General features: G+C 52.5%; 1 protein-coding gene across 4 annotated transcripts in view; it reads right to left on the reverse strand.

Annotated features, from left to right (window-relative positions):
* Positions 1–998: 998 nt before the first annotated feature.
* LOC131510460 (ultra-long-chain fatty acid omega-hydroxylase) overlaps positions 999–18,473 on the reverse strand; it is a 49,288-nt gene continuing 31,813 nt past the window's right edge. For all 4 annotated transcript variants that reach the window (XM_058727631.1, XM_058727630.1, XM_058727629.1 and 1 more), the window contains 11 exons: positions 16,092–16,236; positions 10,751–10,804; positions 10,504–10,631; positions 10,171–10,292; positions 7,107–7,374; positions 5,745–5,811; positions 5,514–5,643; positions 3,971–4,104; positions 3,004–3,068; positions 2,260–2,342; positions 999–1,878 (listed from right to left, as the gene is read on the reverse strand). In XM_058727631.1, the coding sequence (XP_058583614.1) occupies positions 1,701–1,878; positions 2,260–2,342; positions 3,004–3,068; positions 3,971–4,104; positions 5,514–5,643; positions 5,745–5,811; positions 7,107–7,374; positions 10,171–10,292; positions 10,504–10,631; positions 10,751–10,804; positions 16,092–16,236 (1,374 nt within the window). In that variant the 3' untranslated portion in view covers positions 999–1,700. The remainder of the gene's footprint in view (positions 1,879–2,259; positions 2,343–3,003; positions 3,069–3,970; positions 4,105–5,513; positions 5,644–5,744; positions 5,812–7,106; positions 7,375–10,170; positions 10,293–10,503; positions 10,632–10,750; positions 10,805–16,091; positions 16,237–18,473) is intronic.

The following is an 18,473-nucleotide window of genomic DNA, read 5'->3' on the forward strand; positions in this document are numbered from 1 at the left end:
TTCGTCATGTTAACCTCCCCCCACACCCAACAAAGGTCAATTATGTAAGGGCTCAAATACCACCTGGCTTACAGCAGATGCTCAATAAATATTTGATGAGTTAATATGGTTATTGTAGACCTTGTCACTGCCCCATCTTCTTTATCATCATATCAGGGACTACACCATCACCTGTTCCCCCAGCCAAAGACTTGGAAATCACCCTTAACTCCTCCCTCACCGCAGCTCCTGTGGCTAGGTAGTCCCCCCTCCTGTCCTGCCTGGACCTCAGTCTCCCTCTTCCCCAGGTTTCCATTCCCCAGTGTCCCCCCCCCTTCCAAGCCACCGTCCTGCCAGCTCATATCTGACCAGATCCTGTCATGCTCCTGCTCACACACCTTCTATAGCTCCCTATTGCCTTCAGCATAAGGCTTGAACTGAGATGTAGCCCGCAGTTCCTGGGCAGTTGGCCCCTGCCCAACTTTCCTCCAGTCTGCACCCCTCCTCCGGATCCAGCCTCTCTGGAGTGGTGCTCCTCGAGCACACCATGTTCTCCCTTACCTGGGGACATCTGCAGATGCTGTCCCTCCCACCTGACATGCTCTTCTCTCCTTGTCACCACTCAACTTGTACCCTCACCCTCCCTGAGCCACCCCCCTGTTGTGTCACAGAACAACAAGGGCCTCTCTTTCGGAGCACTTGTCACGGATTGTAAATAAATTTACGTGTGGAATTATTTGTTCAACATCTGTCTCCTGTTCTCCCGATGGCAGGAATTGGGCCCGGCTGTGCTCCGGGCCCAGTGCCAACAAACACTTAATTAATATGTGGTCTGTTGATGAGATAAATGAATGCACAAACTGTCCCCAAAAGCCTGAGTTCATGTCCAAGGACAAATGGCTTCCCAGCCTCCTAGCCCATAGCTTCCCTCAGTTGCCTCCCAGCTGTCCAGGCACCTTCATTTCCTTCCTGGAGCCCAAGGGAAGTGTCTGGCTGAGCTAGGGAGTAGACGGTGGGGAGGGGTGTCTGCATCCCTCGCTTTTATTCTACAAAAATCAGAACACTCAGCAAAGGGCCTTTCAGCAAAGGAGGAAGGAAGAGGCTTTTCCAGGGAAGGTCTGGATTTACAAAACATCGACAGAAGCACACACCCTGAGCCCTGGGATGCAGCCTGATGCCAGAGGAGTTCGCCCATATGAGCTGGGGACCTCAAGAAGCTGACGTCCGGGTCCAGGGCTCTTACTTCAGGCTCCAGCTCTCAAGTCCTCAACTTAAAAGCCAGCCGGGATCCACGGGGGACAGGTCCTGAATCCCAGAGGCCTTAGGTGTCAGGTCTAGGGTCCTCAGATGGCTGGGTGGGTGGGGCCTGAAGGCCCGAGTGCTCTGGATCCTGGGGGTGGGTCTGGGCCCGAAGAGATGCGGCTGAGCCTGGTCCCTCAAGCAGGAAAGCAGTCACTCAGGGGACCTGACCTGGACCTCAAGGGGGAGGACCAGACCGTCAGGAGGCGGAGCCTTGCCATGAGGGGCGTGGCCTGCACCTTCATCATACTGCTCAGTGGAGGAGCCTGGTCCTCCAGGAGCCCAACCGGGCCTTCGAGGGGCGTGGTCTCTGCCCTCAGTGCCCTGGGGGCGGGGTCTGGTCCCTCGAGGGCGGGGCCTGGGCCTCTTTGGGCGGGGCTTGGGCCCCCCCCTCCCCGGGATCCGCAGGGAAGCGCCAGCGATCAGGCCCGCGGAGGCAGTGGCTCCACGTTGAGCCAGATGCCGTTCTCCGTGCGCAAGATGAGCTCAGGCTTCCGCCGCACCTTGCGCGTTCGGTCCACACTCAGGCGGAAACGCAACAGCGTCAGCGCCACGGCCACGCGCATCTCGGCCATGGCAAAGCTCTGTCCGATGCAGTTTCTAGAGGAAGGGGGACGGGGGAGGGGCTCAGGTGCAGCCGCTGTGTGACCCGGGAAGGGGGGAGTCCCTGGGTAAATGACCGACCTCCCGCTCTGGGTCTCAGTTCCCTCATCTGTAAAACGGGAGCATTGGCATCCTAGCGTCGTTGGGAGCCTATGAGCCCAGAACTCAGGGCCTGCCACACAGTAGGCGCTCAACACCCAGGGATGCTATCACAGAGTCTGATTTGGGGGTTTCTTAGTACACTGGAGGCATGAAGGGTGCTGGGTTGGCAGAAAGCACATCTGGGTGGGAGGTGATCTCTGCTCCTGATCCCTGACCTTCGACTCCCATGGGGCTCCTCCTACGCTTGGCTTAAACTGGGGGAAACAGAAGAGTTACCTGGGTCCTGCGGAGAAGGGCACATAGGCCAGTGGGGAGCGCTGCTGTGGGTTGTCCGGGTCAAAGCGATAGGGGTTGTACACCTAGGCAGGAGTGGCCAGGGGGTGGGTGAGTCTGGTTGGCCCATCCATCCCAGCTTGGTCCTGACCCTTCCGCTGGATGGAGAGAACCTCACTACAATCCAGCCACACCCTCCTCTTTTCTGTTGTTCAAGCATGCGAGCCTGACTCCAACCACAGGGCCTTTGCACTTCCTGTCTCAACTGCCTGGAACAGGCTTCCCCCTGCTCTTCACACTTCTCAGGTCTCAACTCAAACACCTCTTCCTCCCCAAGGCCTTTCTTCACCATGTGAGCTAAAGTGCCCCCCACCCCCTCCAGTTTTTATCTCCTTTGTGCATGTATCACAACCATAGTTTTTGCTTATTTTCTTCCCCTGAACTTCACAGTGAGGTCCATGAGGGCAAAAAAACAAACAAAAAACAAACAAAAAAAAAACAGTACATTTCTCGGTCCTCTGTGCCCAGCACAGAGGCTGGCAAACAGTAGGTGTTCAATAAATATTTGTGGACCTAATGAATCAACAAACAGTGAGTGAATACATGGGGGGAGGGGCACTCAAGCTGTGTATCCAGCCAGGCCACCTGGGTCCCTGGGGAAGAGGGTAGGAAGGCCTCAGTGGCCCAGGACCACCCCTTCTGAGGGTGAAGAAGCTGAGGGAAGAGAGGATTGAGGCAGGCGCTCACCTTGGAGTCAGGCCACACTGTGGGGTTGTGGTGGGTCCCATAGATGCTGACCAGGCAGATAATTCCTGTGGGGAGGGTGGCATCAGTGGGGCCACTGGGGCTGAGGGGAACTTTCTCTGAAGTCCTCCTCCTCCCCTGCTCTTCCTGGAGTCATGCTGTTCTCAACAGCCATCTACCACCCTCCCCTGCCCATCCTTCTCTGAAAAATTCTGCCGCTCGCCCCCTAAGAGGTCCCCATCACCTGCTTTTAGCTGCCATGCCAGCCACACAGGGATCTTTGTCACTCACAGATCTGACATCGTTCCTCCTCAGCTCAAAAACCTCCCATGACTCCCTACTGTCCTGAAGATCAAGTTCAGGTGCCTCAACCTAGCATTCGCAGCCTTTCAATACCTGCACCCTGAAACTCTGCTCCATAAATATGCTCTCTCTTTCACTTTCTACCTTCAAGGCTCACCTCTCATGCTGCCTCTTCCAAGCAGACCCCCACCCTGAATTTCACCCCATATGAAGTCATCACTCCTTACTTTGGACTGTTTCAGCCCCTTTAAAGTTACTTCCTTTAGGCCATTCCTGACCCTATGTGACTGGGAATGTCTGTGCCCTGCTGTGTCTTCCTCAGACTGAGTGGTACTCAAGGCCTGGGACTGGGAACGAGGCCTCTCTAGATCCCCAGCATCACCCAGAGCCAGGCTTAGTCTCCAAGGAATATTTGGCCACTGAATGAAACCATCCCTCCCTCACCTGCACCCTCACAGGGCCCACCCCACCACACCCACTCTTGCTCTCCCACCTGGACTCACCCACCTCTGTCTAACCCCTACACGTGGGTTCTCCTCCCTCACCCCAGAAGCAACAGCCACACAGAGAGATGGCCCATCCACAGGGAGGGTGCACCTGGGGCAGGTTTGACCATGCCCCCATGGGCACTAGAGCGGCCTGGCAGCTGGCAGCACACAATGGGCACCTTTGGGGATGACGCGCCCATCTGGAAGCTTGATGTCCTCCGTGCAGCGGCGGGAGACCAGGGTCACAGGTGGGAACTGGCGTAGGCTCTCCTTGATGCACATAGTGGTGAAAGGCAGCTGGGTCAGGTCGTCCCTGGGGAACACGGAACGTGGGATGGTCAGTGGCTTGGAGCCAGGGCACAGCAACACCCCTTCCCCCAAACACACACACACACGCTCAGGAGCAACCACGCAGGAAACCAGTCCAGGATCTCAGACTTGCCCCAGCTTCCGGTGTTTGCATTTATGCCATGCACACATCACTACCCCTCAGCATGCCCCCAAGCAACCCAAGCAGCACCAGCAGGCTTCTGCATGCCCAGCATTAACCCTTTAACTGATGGATTACGTGGCAGCCAGGGGATAGCCGGGAGAGGTGCCAGGACAGGCGGGGGGGGGGGGGGGTGGCGCCCAGGCATCAGCAATTCACCAGCCTGTGTGGATCAATTTCAGTATTCAAAAACCTGTCCATTCTCTCCTTCTGCTATTATTAACTTCTTTCCGTTGGACTCCAGGGCCCAAAAGTGGATTAATTATAACCCTTGGTCCATGATCTAGATCGTTTTCTTTCTCTTTCAAAGAAACTTCACGTCACTCCTGTAAAGGGCAAACGGGATGCCTGGCATAAAAGTACCCATAAGGTAAACAACCACTGGGAAAACAGAAGAGTTATTAAATTCTGGTGAGACATCATCTCCTGCCCAGTCCTCAGAACCTGAGCCATCTTTTCCCTTCATCAAAAAGGCAGATTAGCAAGGAGTTGAAGAATACAACGGCACCCAACTGAGAATGTCTCCCTGACGTCGAAATCTAAAAGGTTGACGCGGGGGCGCCTGGGTGGCTCAATCAGTTAAGCGTCTGTCTTCAGCTCAGGTCATGATCTCATGGTTCAGTTTGTGAGTTCGAGCCCCGCACTGTCAGCACGGAGCCTGCTTGGGATTCTCTCTCTTCTCTCTCTGCCCCTCCCCCACGTCTGCTCCCCCCCCCACCCCAAAATAAATAAACTTTAGAAAATAAATAAATAAAAGGTTGACACTAAACAGAAAAGAGCTTTCTTGCTGTTTGGTGCTATTTAACGCTGTGTTTTCTTTGAGTCACCCAAAAATCAGCTCTGCACGGCACATGTCTGAATTATACACCCCTTGCCCTTTGCATGTGATTCTGCAGTGCCTTCTGCTCAGGCGGGTAGAATGTATGTCCTGCCCCATTCATGGTGGGCTTGGCCGTATGACTTGCTTTAGTGAAATGGAATGTTCCAGTGCAGGCAGAGGTTTTAGACTGTGGCTCTTCGAGCTTCTGGAATCTGCCTTGAGAGGAACACGCCCCAGGTAGCTGCTGGTTCAAGGAGAATGAGGAGACGTGTGAAACAGACCTGAACCCACACCTCCATTTGGAAGCCACCCCGCTCAACTGAACGGCACCCTGCAGTAGCGAGAGCAAGAAACAAATACGCAAGCTCTAGACTCAACCGGCCCCCCACCATCCCCCTGACCCCAAACGGACCACTCCAGCTCCTCCAGCTCCCGGCCTTGCATGACCTCTCGGATCTCTTCCCGGCACTTCTCCTGGTACTCTGGATACTTGGCCAAGTTGAACAGCACCCATGACAGGCCACTGGATGTTGTGTCATGACCTGTAGGCAGGTGAGGAGCTCACGTGGAGGCTGCCTGGGGACAGCGGAGACACGATCTTCTGACAACGGGGCCCCCTCCCCGCCTCCCCCGACATCCTCACCTTCAAACATAAAGGTGTCCGCCTCAGCTCGGATGTCCTCATCTGACAGTTCCTTCCCGTCTTCATCCTGGAACAAACAGGAGAGGATCCTTAGCCCGCTTCATCCCACCCTCCGCCTCCTAGGGCTGAAGTCAAGATACTCCCCCCTCTCTCAAGCCAAGCTGCAGGGGTAAGGATGCCAGGCAGACAGAGGTACGTGGCTTGTCTAAGAAAGATGGAAAGTAGGAGGGAGAGTCAAAGGTGAGGGGAAGAAGGGAGTTTGTATCCCTTGAGCAGCTGGTTGTAGAAAGCATCCTGCTGGTTGGAGGCCCAACCATGACCTGTGATCAGGTCTCATGACCATCATGTCGTAAATGAGGCTCAGAGGGAAGAGTCAGGTGACTAAGGTCCAGCATCCGCTAAGCAGCAGGGCCAGAACTGGAACCCAGAACTGCCTGAATCCAGAATCCAAGTGCTGCTCAGAAATTCCACAGAAAGGGGAGCCTTGGTGGCTCAGTGGTTAAGCATCTGGCTTTGGCTCAGGTCATGCATGATCTCACAGTTCGTGAGTTCATGAGTCCCACATCAAGGGAGCTCAAGCCCTGCTTTGGGTGAGCTCAATCCCCTCTTCCGGTGAGCCTGGCTTCTGTCTCTCTCTCTCTCTCTCTCTCTCTCTCTCTCTCTCTCTCTCTCTCTGCCCCTTGTGGGATTCTCTCTCTCTCTCTCTGTCTGCCCCTCACTCACTTGCTCTCTCTCTCTCTCTCTCTCTCTCAAAAACAGGAAGAAAGAAAAGAAATTCCACAGAAGCAATCTCTGCAAGTGTCATATTTTTTCAAAGTCTTGGGTTTCAACTTTTAAGCATGGTGAGCAAAATCATGTCCCCGCCCCCACCACAACCCTCCAGAATTCATACGGTGAGGTCCTCACCAGCCGGGACCTCAGAACGTGACTGTATTTGGAGACAGGGCCTTTCCAGAGGTAATTAAATTATGATGACATCATTAGGGTGGGCCCTAGCCCAATATGACTGGTGTCCTTAGAAGAAGAGGACATTTATGCAAAGACACAGGCAGAGGGAAGACAACGTGAACACACCTGAGAAGGAGGCCATCTACAAGACAGAGAGAGAGGCCTCAGAAGAAACCAACCCCTGTCAGTGCCTTGATCTCAGACCTCTAGCCTCCAGAACTGTGAGAAGGTTAACTTCTGAGGTTTAGCCCACCCAGTCTACAGCACCTTGTTACGGCAGCCCCAGCAAAACGAATACAGTAAGTCTTACTTGTGTATTAGGGTGCCTGCCTGCCTCCTAGATCTGTGTTATTTGGGACGTTTGTCCTTTTATGGAGTTGGTGCAATTCACGAGGGGCCGGGGCCCAGCCTCACCTTGGCCAGGAGCAGCACATCGATGAAGTCCAAGGTCTTGCCCTGTTTGCCCTTAAGCCAGGCCTCGGCCCCCTGCTGGTGCAGCGCCCGCCTCCGCTCCTGGATGACCTCCGTGGTGAAGCGGTGCACGGTGTCACAGGCCTGCCGGAAACGCCGCCCGTCTGCCGTGAGGTAGTAGATGAGGTCGATGTGGTGGTGCACGCGGTATTGGCGCTGGACCACGAGTGCGCTCAGCTCGATGATGGCCGAGATGTAATCGCTCATCTTCCTGCCGGGAGAGGAAGGGCCCTGAGCACAAGCTGCTCCCTAGGACCAGTGAGCAACCCCCCCCCCCACCCCGTATATACATGATATTTTCTCATTTTCCTGTACTCTTCACGCTGTACCATCTGGGGCCTTGCTGACCCCGGAGAGACGTGGCCCCTCCCAGAGCTAGCCAGTTCTGAGAGATTGCCAATGACTCACCCAAGAGTGTGCCTTTCATGTGTACACCAAACAGTCCAGAGGCCATACGCTGAAACTTATCAGGCCGAGCCACTATCTCCAGGCCTTAATCACTGGACAACTAGGGACAGTCCCCATCCTCCAGAGCCCTCTGTAATTATTCAAACGAGTGAATCCTAAGCTTGTGTAACCGCCATACTGTTCCTTCCCAAGGAAACCACCAAAAAAGACTGTCATGCTTTCTCCCGACTGACACCGATGCTTCCCTGTGTGGCCCTGAGGGGTGTAGTAGGTCCCCTCCTCTTGGGAACTGTAAGGAACAATCATCTCCTGATCGGGTGGCCTCACCATATCTGAAGAAAACCAAAATCCAGGTACACATAGACCCAAAGACAGATTAGGACTTCCAAATAGATGTAGCATCACAAAGACTAAATAGCTATAAGCCACAGAGTGAGAGAACTCATAAATATGATCACAAACTTGTATCTAAAATATATAAAGAACTTTTGGGGCTCCTGGATGGCTCGGTCAGTTGAGAGTCTGAGTCTTGATTTTGGCTCATGTCATGATCCCAGGGTCATGGGATCAAGCCCCACATCAGGCTTTGGACTGAGGGTGTAGCCTGCTTAAGATTCTCTCTCCTTCTCCCCCTGCCCCTCCCCAGGTCACTATCTCTGTCAAAAAATAAAATAAAATAAAATAATAAAATAAAATAATAGAACTCTTAAAATGCACTCATAGACAAAGAATCCAATTTAAAAATGGGTAAAACATATGCATAGACATTTCTCCAAAGAAGATATACAAATGTCCAATAAGCACATGAAAAGATGCTTAACAGCATTAGCCACTACAGAAATGCAAATCAAAACCACAATGAGATACTGTTTCACGCCAACTAGGAATGGCTATAATCAAAAAGACAGATAATAACAAGTGTTGGTAGAGGTGTGGAGAAATTGGACCCCTCACATACTACTGGTAGGAATATAAAATGCTGCCTCTCTCTCTCTCTCAAATAAGCATTTAAAAAATTAACAAAAAAGAAAAAAAAATGAAATCACTGGGACAGGTGTGCAAGGGGCTGTCCTTGGTCCTGAACTATGCTTGTTGTTTTCACACGTGTCACAGTCTGTCACTTCCTTGTCTATTTATTTGTGCACGGTAACTGCTTTTCTTCCCATCAACATATAAGTTCCAAAGGAGCAATACTTTGTCTATTTTGTTGACCGTTATATTCACAGTGCCTAGTCCAGGAATAGCACCTAGTAGGCTGGAATAAATATTTCTGGACTGATTAATTAATCAATTAACTAGTTAATCACCAAAGCCACTGTCACTTTACCCAACTGAAACATAACCCTACAAAGCCCAGAGTGACAAAGTCAGCAGCTTATCATTGAGAACCTACTATGTGCTACAAACTTGCCATTTATGATGTCTCTTCTTCCTTATATCCCCGCTTAGACTATAAATTCCAAGGAACTGGGACTTAGTCTGTTGCTCACCACCATATTCTCAGTAGATAGCATAGTATCTGGCACATAGTAGCTACACAACAAATAGCTGATGAATGAATGAATGAATGAATGAACCAGGACAATGGTTATTTTATTCATCCATTCAACAAATATTTACTGAACATCTACTGTGTGCCAGGGCAGTGCAACATCATTTTATTCTTTTTTTTAATGTTTATTTATTTTTGAGAGAAGAGAGAGAGAGAGAGAGAGAGAGAGAGAGAGAGAGAGAGAGAGAGAGAGAGAATGAGTGGGGGAGGGGCAGACAGAGAGGGAGACACAGAATCCAAAGCAGGCTCCAGGCTCGGAGCTTTCAGCACGGAGCCCAACATGGGGCTTGAACCCATGAACCTGAAGATCATAACCTGAGCCAAAGTCAGACGCTTAACTGACTGAGCCGTCCAGGCGCCCCATATCATTTTATTCTTAAAGCATGTCTCAGAGGGTCAAGAATTGTCATCCCTGGAGTGCCTGAGTGGCTCAGTTGGTTAAGTGTCTGACTCTTGGTTTCTGCTCAGGTCATGATCTTACAGTTTGTGAGTTCAAGCCCTGCATCAGGCTCTGCACTGACAGCATGGAGCCTGCTTAGGATTCTCTCTCTGTCTTTCTGTCTCTCTCTCTCTCTCTCTCTCTCTCTCTCTGCCTCTCCCCTGCTTGCTCTCTCTCTTCCCCTCTCTCTCTCTCTTCCAAAATAAATAAACTTAAAAAAAAAAAAAAAAGAATTGCCATCCTTGTTTTACAAAAAAAGGAAACTGAGGCTCATAGCCTGGGGAGACACTTTCCAAAAGCCAAACTATTCCTCACGGAAGGATGAGGGAAACTAGTACTTATTAAGCACCTACTCTATACCCAACCACCAACTTACATTACCTCACTTAATACTCACAAGATGACTATGGGGGTGGAATTGGGATTCCATTTTTTCGGATAAGGACACAGGCCCAGAGAGGTGATGTCAGTTTTCAGAAACACACAGCCTGTCGGTGGCAGAGTACCGACAGCCCGGCGATGCCCAACACCTGAGAGTCTCCTTTCTTCTCCCACCACCTTGCCCTGCAGCCACTGTCTCTATCTTCCCCCAGGAAGGCCACACTCACTCCTGGCAGTTGCTGTTGTGGCTGAAGACACATTTCTGAAGACTGTCCAGGGTCATGAGGCTGATGTGCTCAAACATGTCAAGGGAGACCACTGGGCCCTCCGCCAGGCGCCGCCATTTAGCCTGCGAGAAAGAGACACATGGCGAACTGAACAGAGACCGCAGAGGCTTTAAGCCAGGCTGACAACGGCACCCCAGCTGCCTGCTCGCCTCAAGCCCATCTTGTAGGTAAAGGAAGTGAACCGTCCTGACATCCCATGGCTCACACCCGACTCGGGGCCTGGACCAGTCCCACTCCGCGGACACCCTCTTCCCAAGAGACCCCGCGGCTCACGTGCATGGTGTCAGTGCACTGGTTGAAGATCTTCATGTAGGGCTTCAGGATGTCGAAGTGAAAGGCGGGCGTCAGCAGACGACGATGCCGGCTCCACTTGTCGCCTTTGCTAAGCAGCAGCCCATCTCCTGGGCGCAGGAGACTGCCCTTAGGAACCTCTCCCATTACTCTGAAACCACAAGAAACCCCACGCCCCACCCCCTCTTCCCTGAAGCCCCAGCCCCAGCTCATCCAGTCCCACACTCACCCAGCCAAGGTTTCAGGAAACCGTAGAAAAGGTCATCCTTGGGGGCAATGGCAGCTGTGGAGAGAGAAGAGGTGATGATAATTCAAAAGAGAGTGCGGACCCTTGACCTCTGCTTCTAACCTCCTTGGGGCTCCTCTCTGAGCTCTGACCTCCACCTCACCTCTCCAGTCCATCTTCCACACCTGCTCCCGAGAGGCCCTTATAAGATGCTGATCTGAACATGAGCCTCCCCTACTCAGATACCTCCCATGGCTCCCTATCACCCTTGTAAAAAAGTTCAAGCTCAGGCTAGCACTGAAGGCCCTGTCCCATCTAGCCTCCCTGTGTCTCTCCTATCTCACCCTTCAACATACACCTCACATACTGGCCCAGGCTGAGCTCTCCATCCAGAATGGCCCTCTTCACCCTAATCACCCCCTCTTTTCTGCCAATCCAGGCCATCTGAATTACGCCTCCTGTGCTCTCAGTCTCCAGTGCAGTCTCCTCCCTGCACTCCAGTCCCAGGAGGTCTTATCAGATGCTAGATCTGACCATGTCCCTTCCCGCTCACAGCCATTAGCTACAGCACCAGCTGTTCAACCCATTTTCAAAGCCTTGAATGATCTACCCCAGTCCAGACCTCTCTCAAAACATCTCTGTCCTCCATACCCTACATGCTCAATGTTCGAACATCACAGCATTTTCTCATCTCCTTGAAAAAGCCACATTCTCTGTTCTTTCTACCACATGCCTTCTCTGCCTGAAACACTCTTCCTTCATCCTTTGAGTCTCTGCTTGGATGCCACCCCTTCTCCACCCATCCCTCTGGATTGCATCCATCCAGGTACAAGCCCCTGGAGAGGAGGGACCATGTTGATCACTGATATATGGGTGCTAAATAAATTTTCAGTGAATGAACCAGTCAAGGGATGAAAGAATGCAAAAATGGATGGTTGGATGGGTGGATGGATGGATGGATGGATGGGTGGATGGATGGGTGGGTGGATGGGTGGATGGGTGGGTGGATGGGTGGATGGGTGGGTGGATGGGTGGGTGGGTGGGTGGGTGGGTGGATGGGTGGGTGGGTGGATGGATGGGTGGGTGGATGGATGGGTGGGTGGATGGATGGGTGGGTGGATGGGTGGGTGGATGGATGGGTGGATGGGTGGGTGGATGGGTGGGTGGGTGGATGGGTGGGTGGGTGGATGGGTGGATGGGTGGGTGGATGGATGGATGGGTGGATGGATGGGTGGGTGGATGGGTGGATGGGTGGGTGGATGGGTGGATGGGTGGGTGGATGGGTGGATGGGTGGGTGGATGGGTGGGTGGGTGGGTGGGTGGATGGGTGGGTGGGTGGATGGATGGGTGGGTGGATGGATGGGTGGGTGGATGGATGGGTGGGTGGATGGGTGGGTGGGTGGATGGGTGGATGGGTGGGTGGGTGGATGGGTGGATGGGTGGGTGGATGGGTGGGTGGGTGGGTGGATGGGTGGGTGGATGGATGGGTGGGTGGATGGGCGGATGGGCGGGTGGGTGGGTGGGTGGATGGGTGGATGGGTGGGTGGGTGGATGGGTGGGTGGGTGGATGGGTGGGTGGATGGGTGGGTGGGTGGATGGGTGGATGGGTGGGTGGATGGGTGGATGGATGGATGGGTGGATGGATGGGTGGGTGGATGGGTGGGTGGGTGGGTGGGTGGATGGGTGGGTGGATGGATGGGTGGGTGGATGGGTGGGTGGATGGGTGGGTGGGTGGATGGGTGGATGGGTGGGTGGATGGGTGGGTGGGTGGATGGATGGGTGGGTGGATGAGTGAGTTAACTCCCTTTCTATGGGTTGAACAGATTTGTGACTGAATGGGCAGGGGCCCAGGAAAGAAGTACCTGAAACTCAAGTGATGTCACTTTTACCTGAGATGTGACTCAGCCACCTACACACACACTACCTAAGAACTGGCCAATCGTGCACACAGTCATCTGTCCACTCATCCTCCTATTCAGAGGGTTCTGCCACCCTCTGTACCCAACCCCTGCCGGGCAGTGCTGGGGACCAGAGGTGGCTCAGCTCCACACCCTGCCTGGAGGAGATCTGGGTGGGGCGGGAAAGAGAAGTAGAGGCATGCCATGCAAATATCAAGAAGGTAGAAAGTGTGCCAGAAGCAAAGGGAGGCACAGAGAAAGGGCTGCTGGAAGTCAAAGCAGGCTTCCTGGAAGAGGCAACACTGGAGAGAAAGGTAGAAGTCTATCTAGTCATGCCGTTCCTCTCTGAGATCTGGACTCCAGCCTAAGCCCCTTGAGGGCCTTTCTGATATACAGACCTGTTAAATGGTTGCCCAGACCAAGCACCATCCCCTAACACCCCCAATGTAAAACACAAGCTCATTTGCTTTGCACACAGGTGCTCTGAGTCCAGCTTCTGTCTCACTGCCTACTCGTCCCCACACATCATCCTCACTCCAGACACCCCAAGTCACCTGAATTCCCCTGGCACTTTCACACATCTGCACCTTTGCACTGGTAGAACCCTCCACCTGAGACCTCTCATCTGGCAAACCCCTACACACATCCTTCAAGGCCCAGCGTCATTGACTTCTCCTCCGTGAAGTCTTCCCCAACCCCCGACCCCCACCCCAGGCTAAACCCTTGTTCTCCCATCCTCGGGTCCCTACACCTCTCCAACTTTGAACACTAGATTCCAGGAGAGGCCGTGACCAGGCTGCCTTTCCCCTCAGTGTCCCCTTCAGTAAAAAGCAGATGGTAACATCTACCCTGGAGGAGGTCATATAAGAAAAGGCCCCACCTGGTGCTCAGCAGGAAGGTACATATCACTGTGGTTGAGAGCTCGGCCTCTGGGAGGCCAGATCTGGGTTCAAATCGCAGCCCCACCACTAACTCAGCATGTAAACTTGGGCGTGTCAACCATTCTGGCCCTCCATTTCCTCATCTGCCAGAGGAGAAATAGAACAATTCTGCCTGCCTCGTGGCATCCCTATAAAAGCTCAATGAGCTAACATGTTCCTGGCACACGGCAGGTGCTCATTAAATATTTGTACACATAAATGAATAATTAACCAACCACTGGCTATTTTTATAACCATGATTATAATTATTGGTCATTGGTGTCACGAACTCAGGAGATGATTATCTGTATCCCCAGTTCGCAGCAAGCCCCCACCAGGGAAAAATAAATGCACAGCCGTCGTGGAAAGCTGTTTGGTGGGTCCTTAAAAAGTTAAAGGTAGAATTCCCATATGGCCCTGCATTTCTACTCCTCAGCACCTACCCAAGAGAAATGAAACTATACATCCGCACCGAAACCGGTGCAGGCATGTTCATAGCATCATTCGTAACAGCCTAAAGGTAGGAAGGACCCAAATGCCTGTCGGTGGATGAGCAGATAAACAAATTGTGGTATATCCGTATCCCCATACAATGGACTTCTACTCAGCCTTAAAAAAAGGAGGTCCTGATCATTGCTACAATGTGTGTGAACCTCGGAAACACTGTGCTAAGTGAAAGAGGTCAGTGCAAAAGGTCACATTTTGTATCATACCTTTACTGTGATATATCCAATAGGCAGAGCCATGGAGATAGAAAATAGAGTGGTACGTCCCAGAAGGGGGTGGGGGGGAGGACGTAATCACTTAATGGGTGCAGGTTGTTTTATGGGGCCATGAAAAAAAAACTTGGAACTAGAGAGAGCCTAGGGTTGCACAACATTGTGAACACGCTACATACCTTACACTTTAAAATCGTACATTTTTAAATGGTTAATTGCATGCTACGTGAATTTCATCTCAATAAAAAATAAATGCATCAAGGCAAAAGCTGTAATGATATGCCTATATATCACGCTTCATTCTCTATGACGCATTTCCCCCTGCTTTCTCCCATTAATGCTCTCTACCCCAATTGCCCGATATAAGATGGAGAAGGTTCAGGAGGAGCTGTGCCTTTCTCAGGGCCCATGGGCTGTGTGGCTTTAGCCCCAGGCCATCAAGGTCCCCAGGTGTGGCCCTGAGGAGGCCCTGGTGTGGGGTGGGATCCACAGCTTGGGGCCAGGCCTGTCTGTCCTGACTCACAGCTCCGCCCCCCTCCCCCCACTCCTCCAGTGGGGGGAAGGCCCTGGATATCCTGCCTGTCCTGAGGGAGTGGAGAGGAGGGGAGAGGGAGAGGCCGGGGCATCTACTGTGTGCCAAGGCCACGCGGGGGGGCTCTACTCCCTACTCCATCTGGAGTCTCACAGCCATGTAAGATGGTCCTCAGGAATCTGCGGTTCTGAGGAGGAGAGGGGAGAAGGAGGAGGCAGAAAGAAAAACAGGACGTGAGAAAAGCAGGAGACGAGAAACCCCCATGAGCACCTACCCACATCACAGTGAGTCTTCACCACCACCCCCATTTTACAGATCAGAAACTGAGGCCCTGAGAGGCTACATGAATTTCTGGGTCACATGGTGAGCGTGGCTCCACCCAGGATTCGAGCCCAGCCCGCCCAAGTCCTGGCCCAGGGCTCTTTGCACAACTTGGAGCCCATCCCTTAGGGAGGTCACCCTTCCCAGGGTCCAGGCTCCCCCTTTGTGCAGCGGGTCGGGCATCCCGGAATGAAACGTGGGGAGGGTACGGCTACTTTTTCATTCCTCCCTCCTCTCTCAAATGTCTCTGATGCCCCTGGAGGTGCCCAGTTACGCACGAGGCCACACCAAAGATCCAGACTCCTAGGGGGAAGACGGAGCTGGAGGCAGACACACTCAGTCAGCCCTAGAGCGTTAGGACGGAGAATGAGAAAGCCCGGAGAAGAAAACCATGATCTGTCTGGAGGGTCAAGGAAGTCTTCCTGGAGGAGGGGTCAGTGGATCCGGGTGTTGAAGGTTGAGCAAGGACTTGCCCAGCACACCCAGGAGCCCTACACCTTGGGACTGGTGTGGACTCAGAAGGGAGAAGCAATCTTTCTACGTCTCCTTTTCTACTAGTCAGGGTCAGCCCAGGTGAAAAGAATGGGCTGCGGGCTGGGATTGCCACAGCAGGGAATACCAGAACCCAAATGGTGGAACTGCCATGGCTTAGAATTAAGCAGCAACCACTTAACAAAATCTCAGGCAAACAATTCCCTGATCGAATATGTTTGGCTCTGACTTCTAGGTGGGCATGTTTGCCTCTCAAAGTTCCTAGGACCCCTAGACATTGCCGCACCTTTTCCCATGCTGTCCCCACTATCTGTATTACCATGGCTGCTTTGGTGAACTCCTATTCATCCTTCAAATCCCTACTCCAATGGCCCTTCCCCCAGATAGCCTACAGGCCCAGAAGCCCAGGTGATTTCTGGGAGTTGGGGGTTTATCCATCACTTAAAGGCCCAGCCCACCTACCTGAGGCACCCACTACGGGCTTGATGTAGTCAGGATGCACCAGAACCAACAGCGGCAAAATGGGGCCAATCCACACCAGGATCACATGATGCATGTTGTCCAGCACCTTCTTCTCATCTTGGAGGCCTGTCTCATTTGGAAGATACTGCAAGGGTAGGAGGGAAGGACAGTGAGGACGAGCCCAGCCCCAGCGTCCCCCAGTCTTTCCCTCCTTCCACCTCTCCCCTGTCCTTAAAACAAGCCCGGAAGAGCTGTATGATTGAGGGCAGCTGGCTGCACCTTGCTGAACCTCCATTCCCTCACCTGACGAGTGGGGAAGAATCAACTCTCTGTCTGAGGGCAGCTGAGAACATGTATGAAATAACAAAATGAGAGACCGCCCCCCCCCCCACCCACCCAGCACAGGGCATGACACACAGCCGGTGTTCCAGAAATAAAAACAGTAACAGTACACCCAATAGTAATGATCGGCATTTGTTGAGTACTTGCTACGTTAGTAATAAAATACCACTAGCATTGTTATCTTTAACACATGCGTGTGCTCACAGCGTTAGGCGCTGCGGTGGGCATGGTTCATACAGTTAATACCTTCAACCTACCCAAGAATTCTGTGAAATACTTGCTACTATTTCCCCATTTCACTTTGCTTGGAAAGGTCAAATGACTTGTCTGAAGTTACAGGTGAGTAAGTGATTGCCCTGGTTTGGGCTTCCCCAGAAGCCTCACCCAGAACTCATGGCCCCGGGGGGGGGGGGGGGGGGGGCAGGCTGGGCCTACAGGGTCAATGTTGTCCACACTGACCCGGCTAACTTTGGGCAACAGGGCCTGGCCACTGCCTCTAGGACCACCATTAAAGCCAGATGGCTCTTGGAATAAGAGCATTGGACGAAGGGCATGAAAAATGAGTAGGGGTTCATCGAACTGAGAAGGATATTTGGTAGAGGGCACAGTTCCAGCAAAGACCATGGAGGTGCGAAATCAGAGCCTGGCTATAGGAACAGGAAGTCATCCTACAGGACTAGACGTGAGTAGGGCGGGAGTCAGAGCCTAATGGGACTCGAACACTAGCTGAGGAGGTGAGACTTTCTCCGGACAGCAATGGGGAGTCATGGAGGGTGTGTGAGCAGAGGAGGGACATGGTTGGTTTCAAGAATCCTCCTGGGACCAGGACGGGGCGACGGACTGGAGGCAGGAGCCCAAGGAGGAGGCTGGACCATGGTCCAGCAGAAGACAATGAGGCCTGAGCAGGGGTGGGAGGTGAAAGGGAGGGAGGAGATTCGGGCACAAACAGACAAAACTTGGTGAGTGCGGTCCCAGGGGAGTCATTCCTAAAGCCAGATAAAATATTCTTGGAGATACTGAGTAGAAATGTACCTCCTCCTGCTTCCTTCTTCTGAGACACTCACTCCAAGTAGCATCTAAAATATTTCTAGGGGGGCGCCTGGGTGGCGCAGTCGGTTAAGCGTCCGATTTCAGCCAGGTCACGATCTCGCGGTCCGTGAGTTCGAGCCCCGCGTCAGGCTCTGGGCTGATGGCTCGGAGCCTGGAGCCTGTTTCCGATTCTGTGTCTCCCTCTCTCTCTGCCCCTCCCCCGTTCATGCTCTGTCTCTGTCTGTCCCAAAAATAAATAAAAAACATTAAAAAAAATTTAAAAAAAAAATAAATAAAATATTTCTAGGGGCGCCTGGGTACCTCAGTCTGACTCTTGATTTCAGCTCAGGTCATGATCTCACGCTTCATGAGTTCGAGCCCTGCATCGGGCTCCACGCTGACAATGAGGAGCCTGCTTGGGATTCTTTCTCTCTAATTCTCTCTCTCTGCCCCTCCCCCGCCCCCACTCACATTCTCTCTCTTTCAAAATAAATAAACGTAAATAAAATAAAATAACATAAAATAAAACAAAATAATAAAATAAAATCAATAAAATATTTCTAGAATCACTCGATACTTCCGGTCTCTGCAAGACTGGGGAGTTGAGCACACCCACCACCGCGTGGCAGGTTCAGAGTCAAGCATGCTGCCGACGTGACTTCAGGAATTGTCAAAATAACCTCATGAGGTTATCAGGAACAATCATAAGCCCCACACTGCAGATGGGAAAACCAAGGCACAGGGAGGTGACGTAGTTTGCTCAAGGTCGTGTGGCAGGAGAGGGTAGAGACCAGCATCAAGCCCACACTGACGACCACTGCCCTTGAACTGCCTCTCCAAAGTCCACCTCTGCCCTCGGCATGAGGCCTAAGCCAGGAAGGTCTCCACAACTGTCCCTCAGTTTCATGTAGGTCTAGAAGGGGGACCAGGTGAGTGCAGTAGGCAGTTAGGAACTGGAGTCTAAGACCCCAAAAGCCTCAGTGCCCTCAGTAGTCTGGCTTTCTTCTGACC

Source organism: Neofelis nebulosa, chromosome 4, assembly GCF_028018385.1.
Source record: "Neofelis nebulosa isolate mNeoNeb1 chromosome 4, mNeoNeb1.pri, whole genome shotgun sequence".
NCBI lineage: Eukaryota > Metazoa > Chordata > Mammalia > Carnivora > Felidae > Neofelis > Neofelis nebulosa.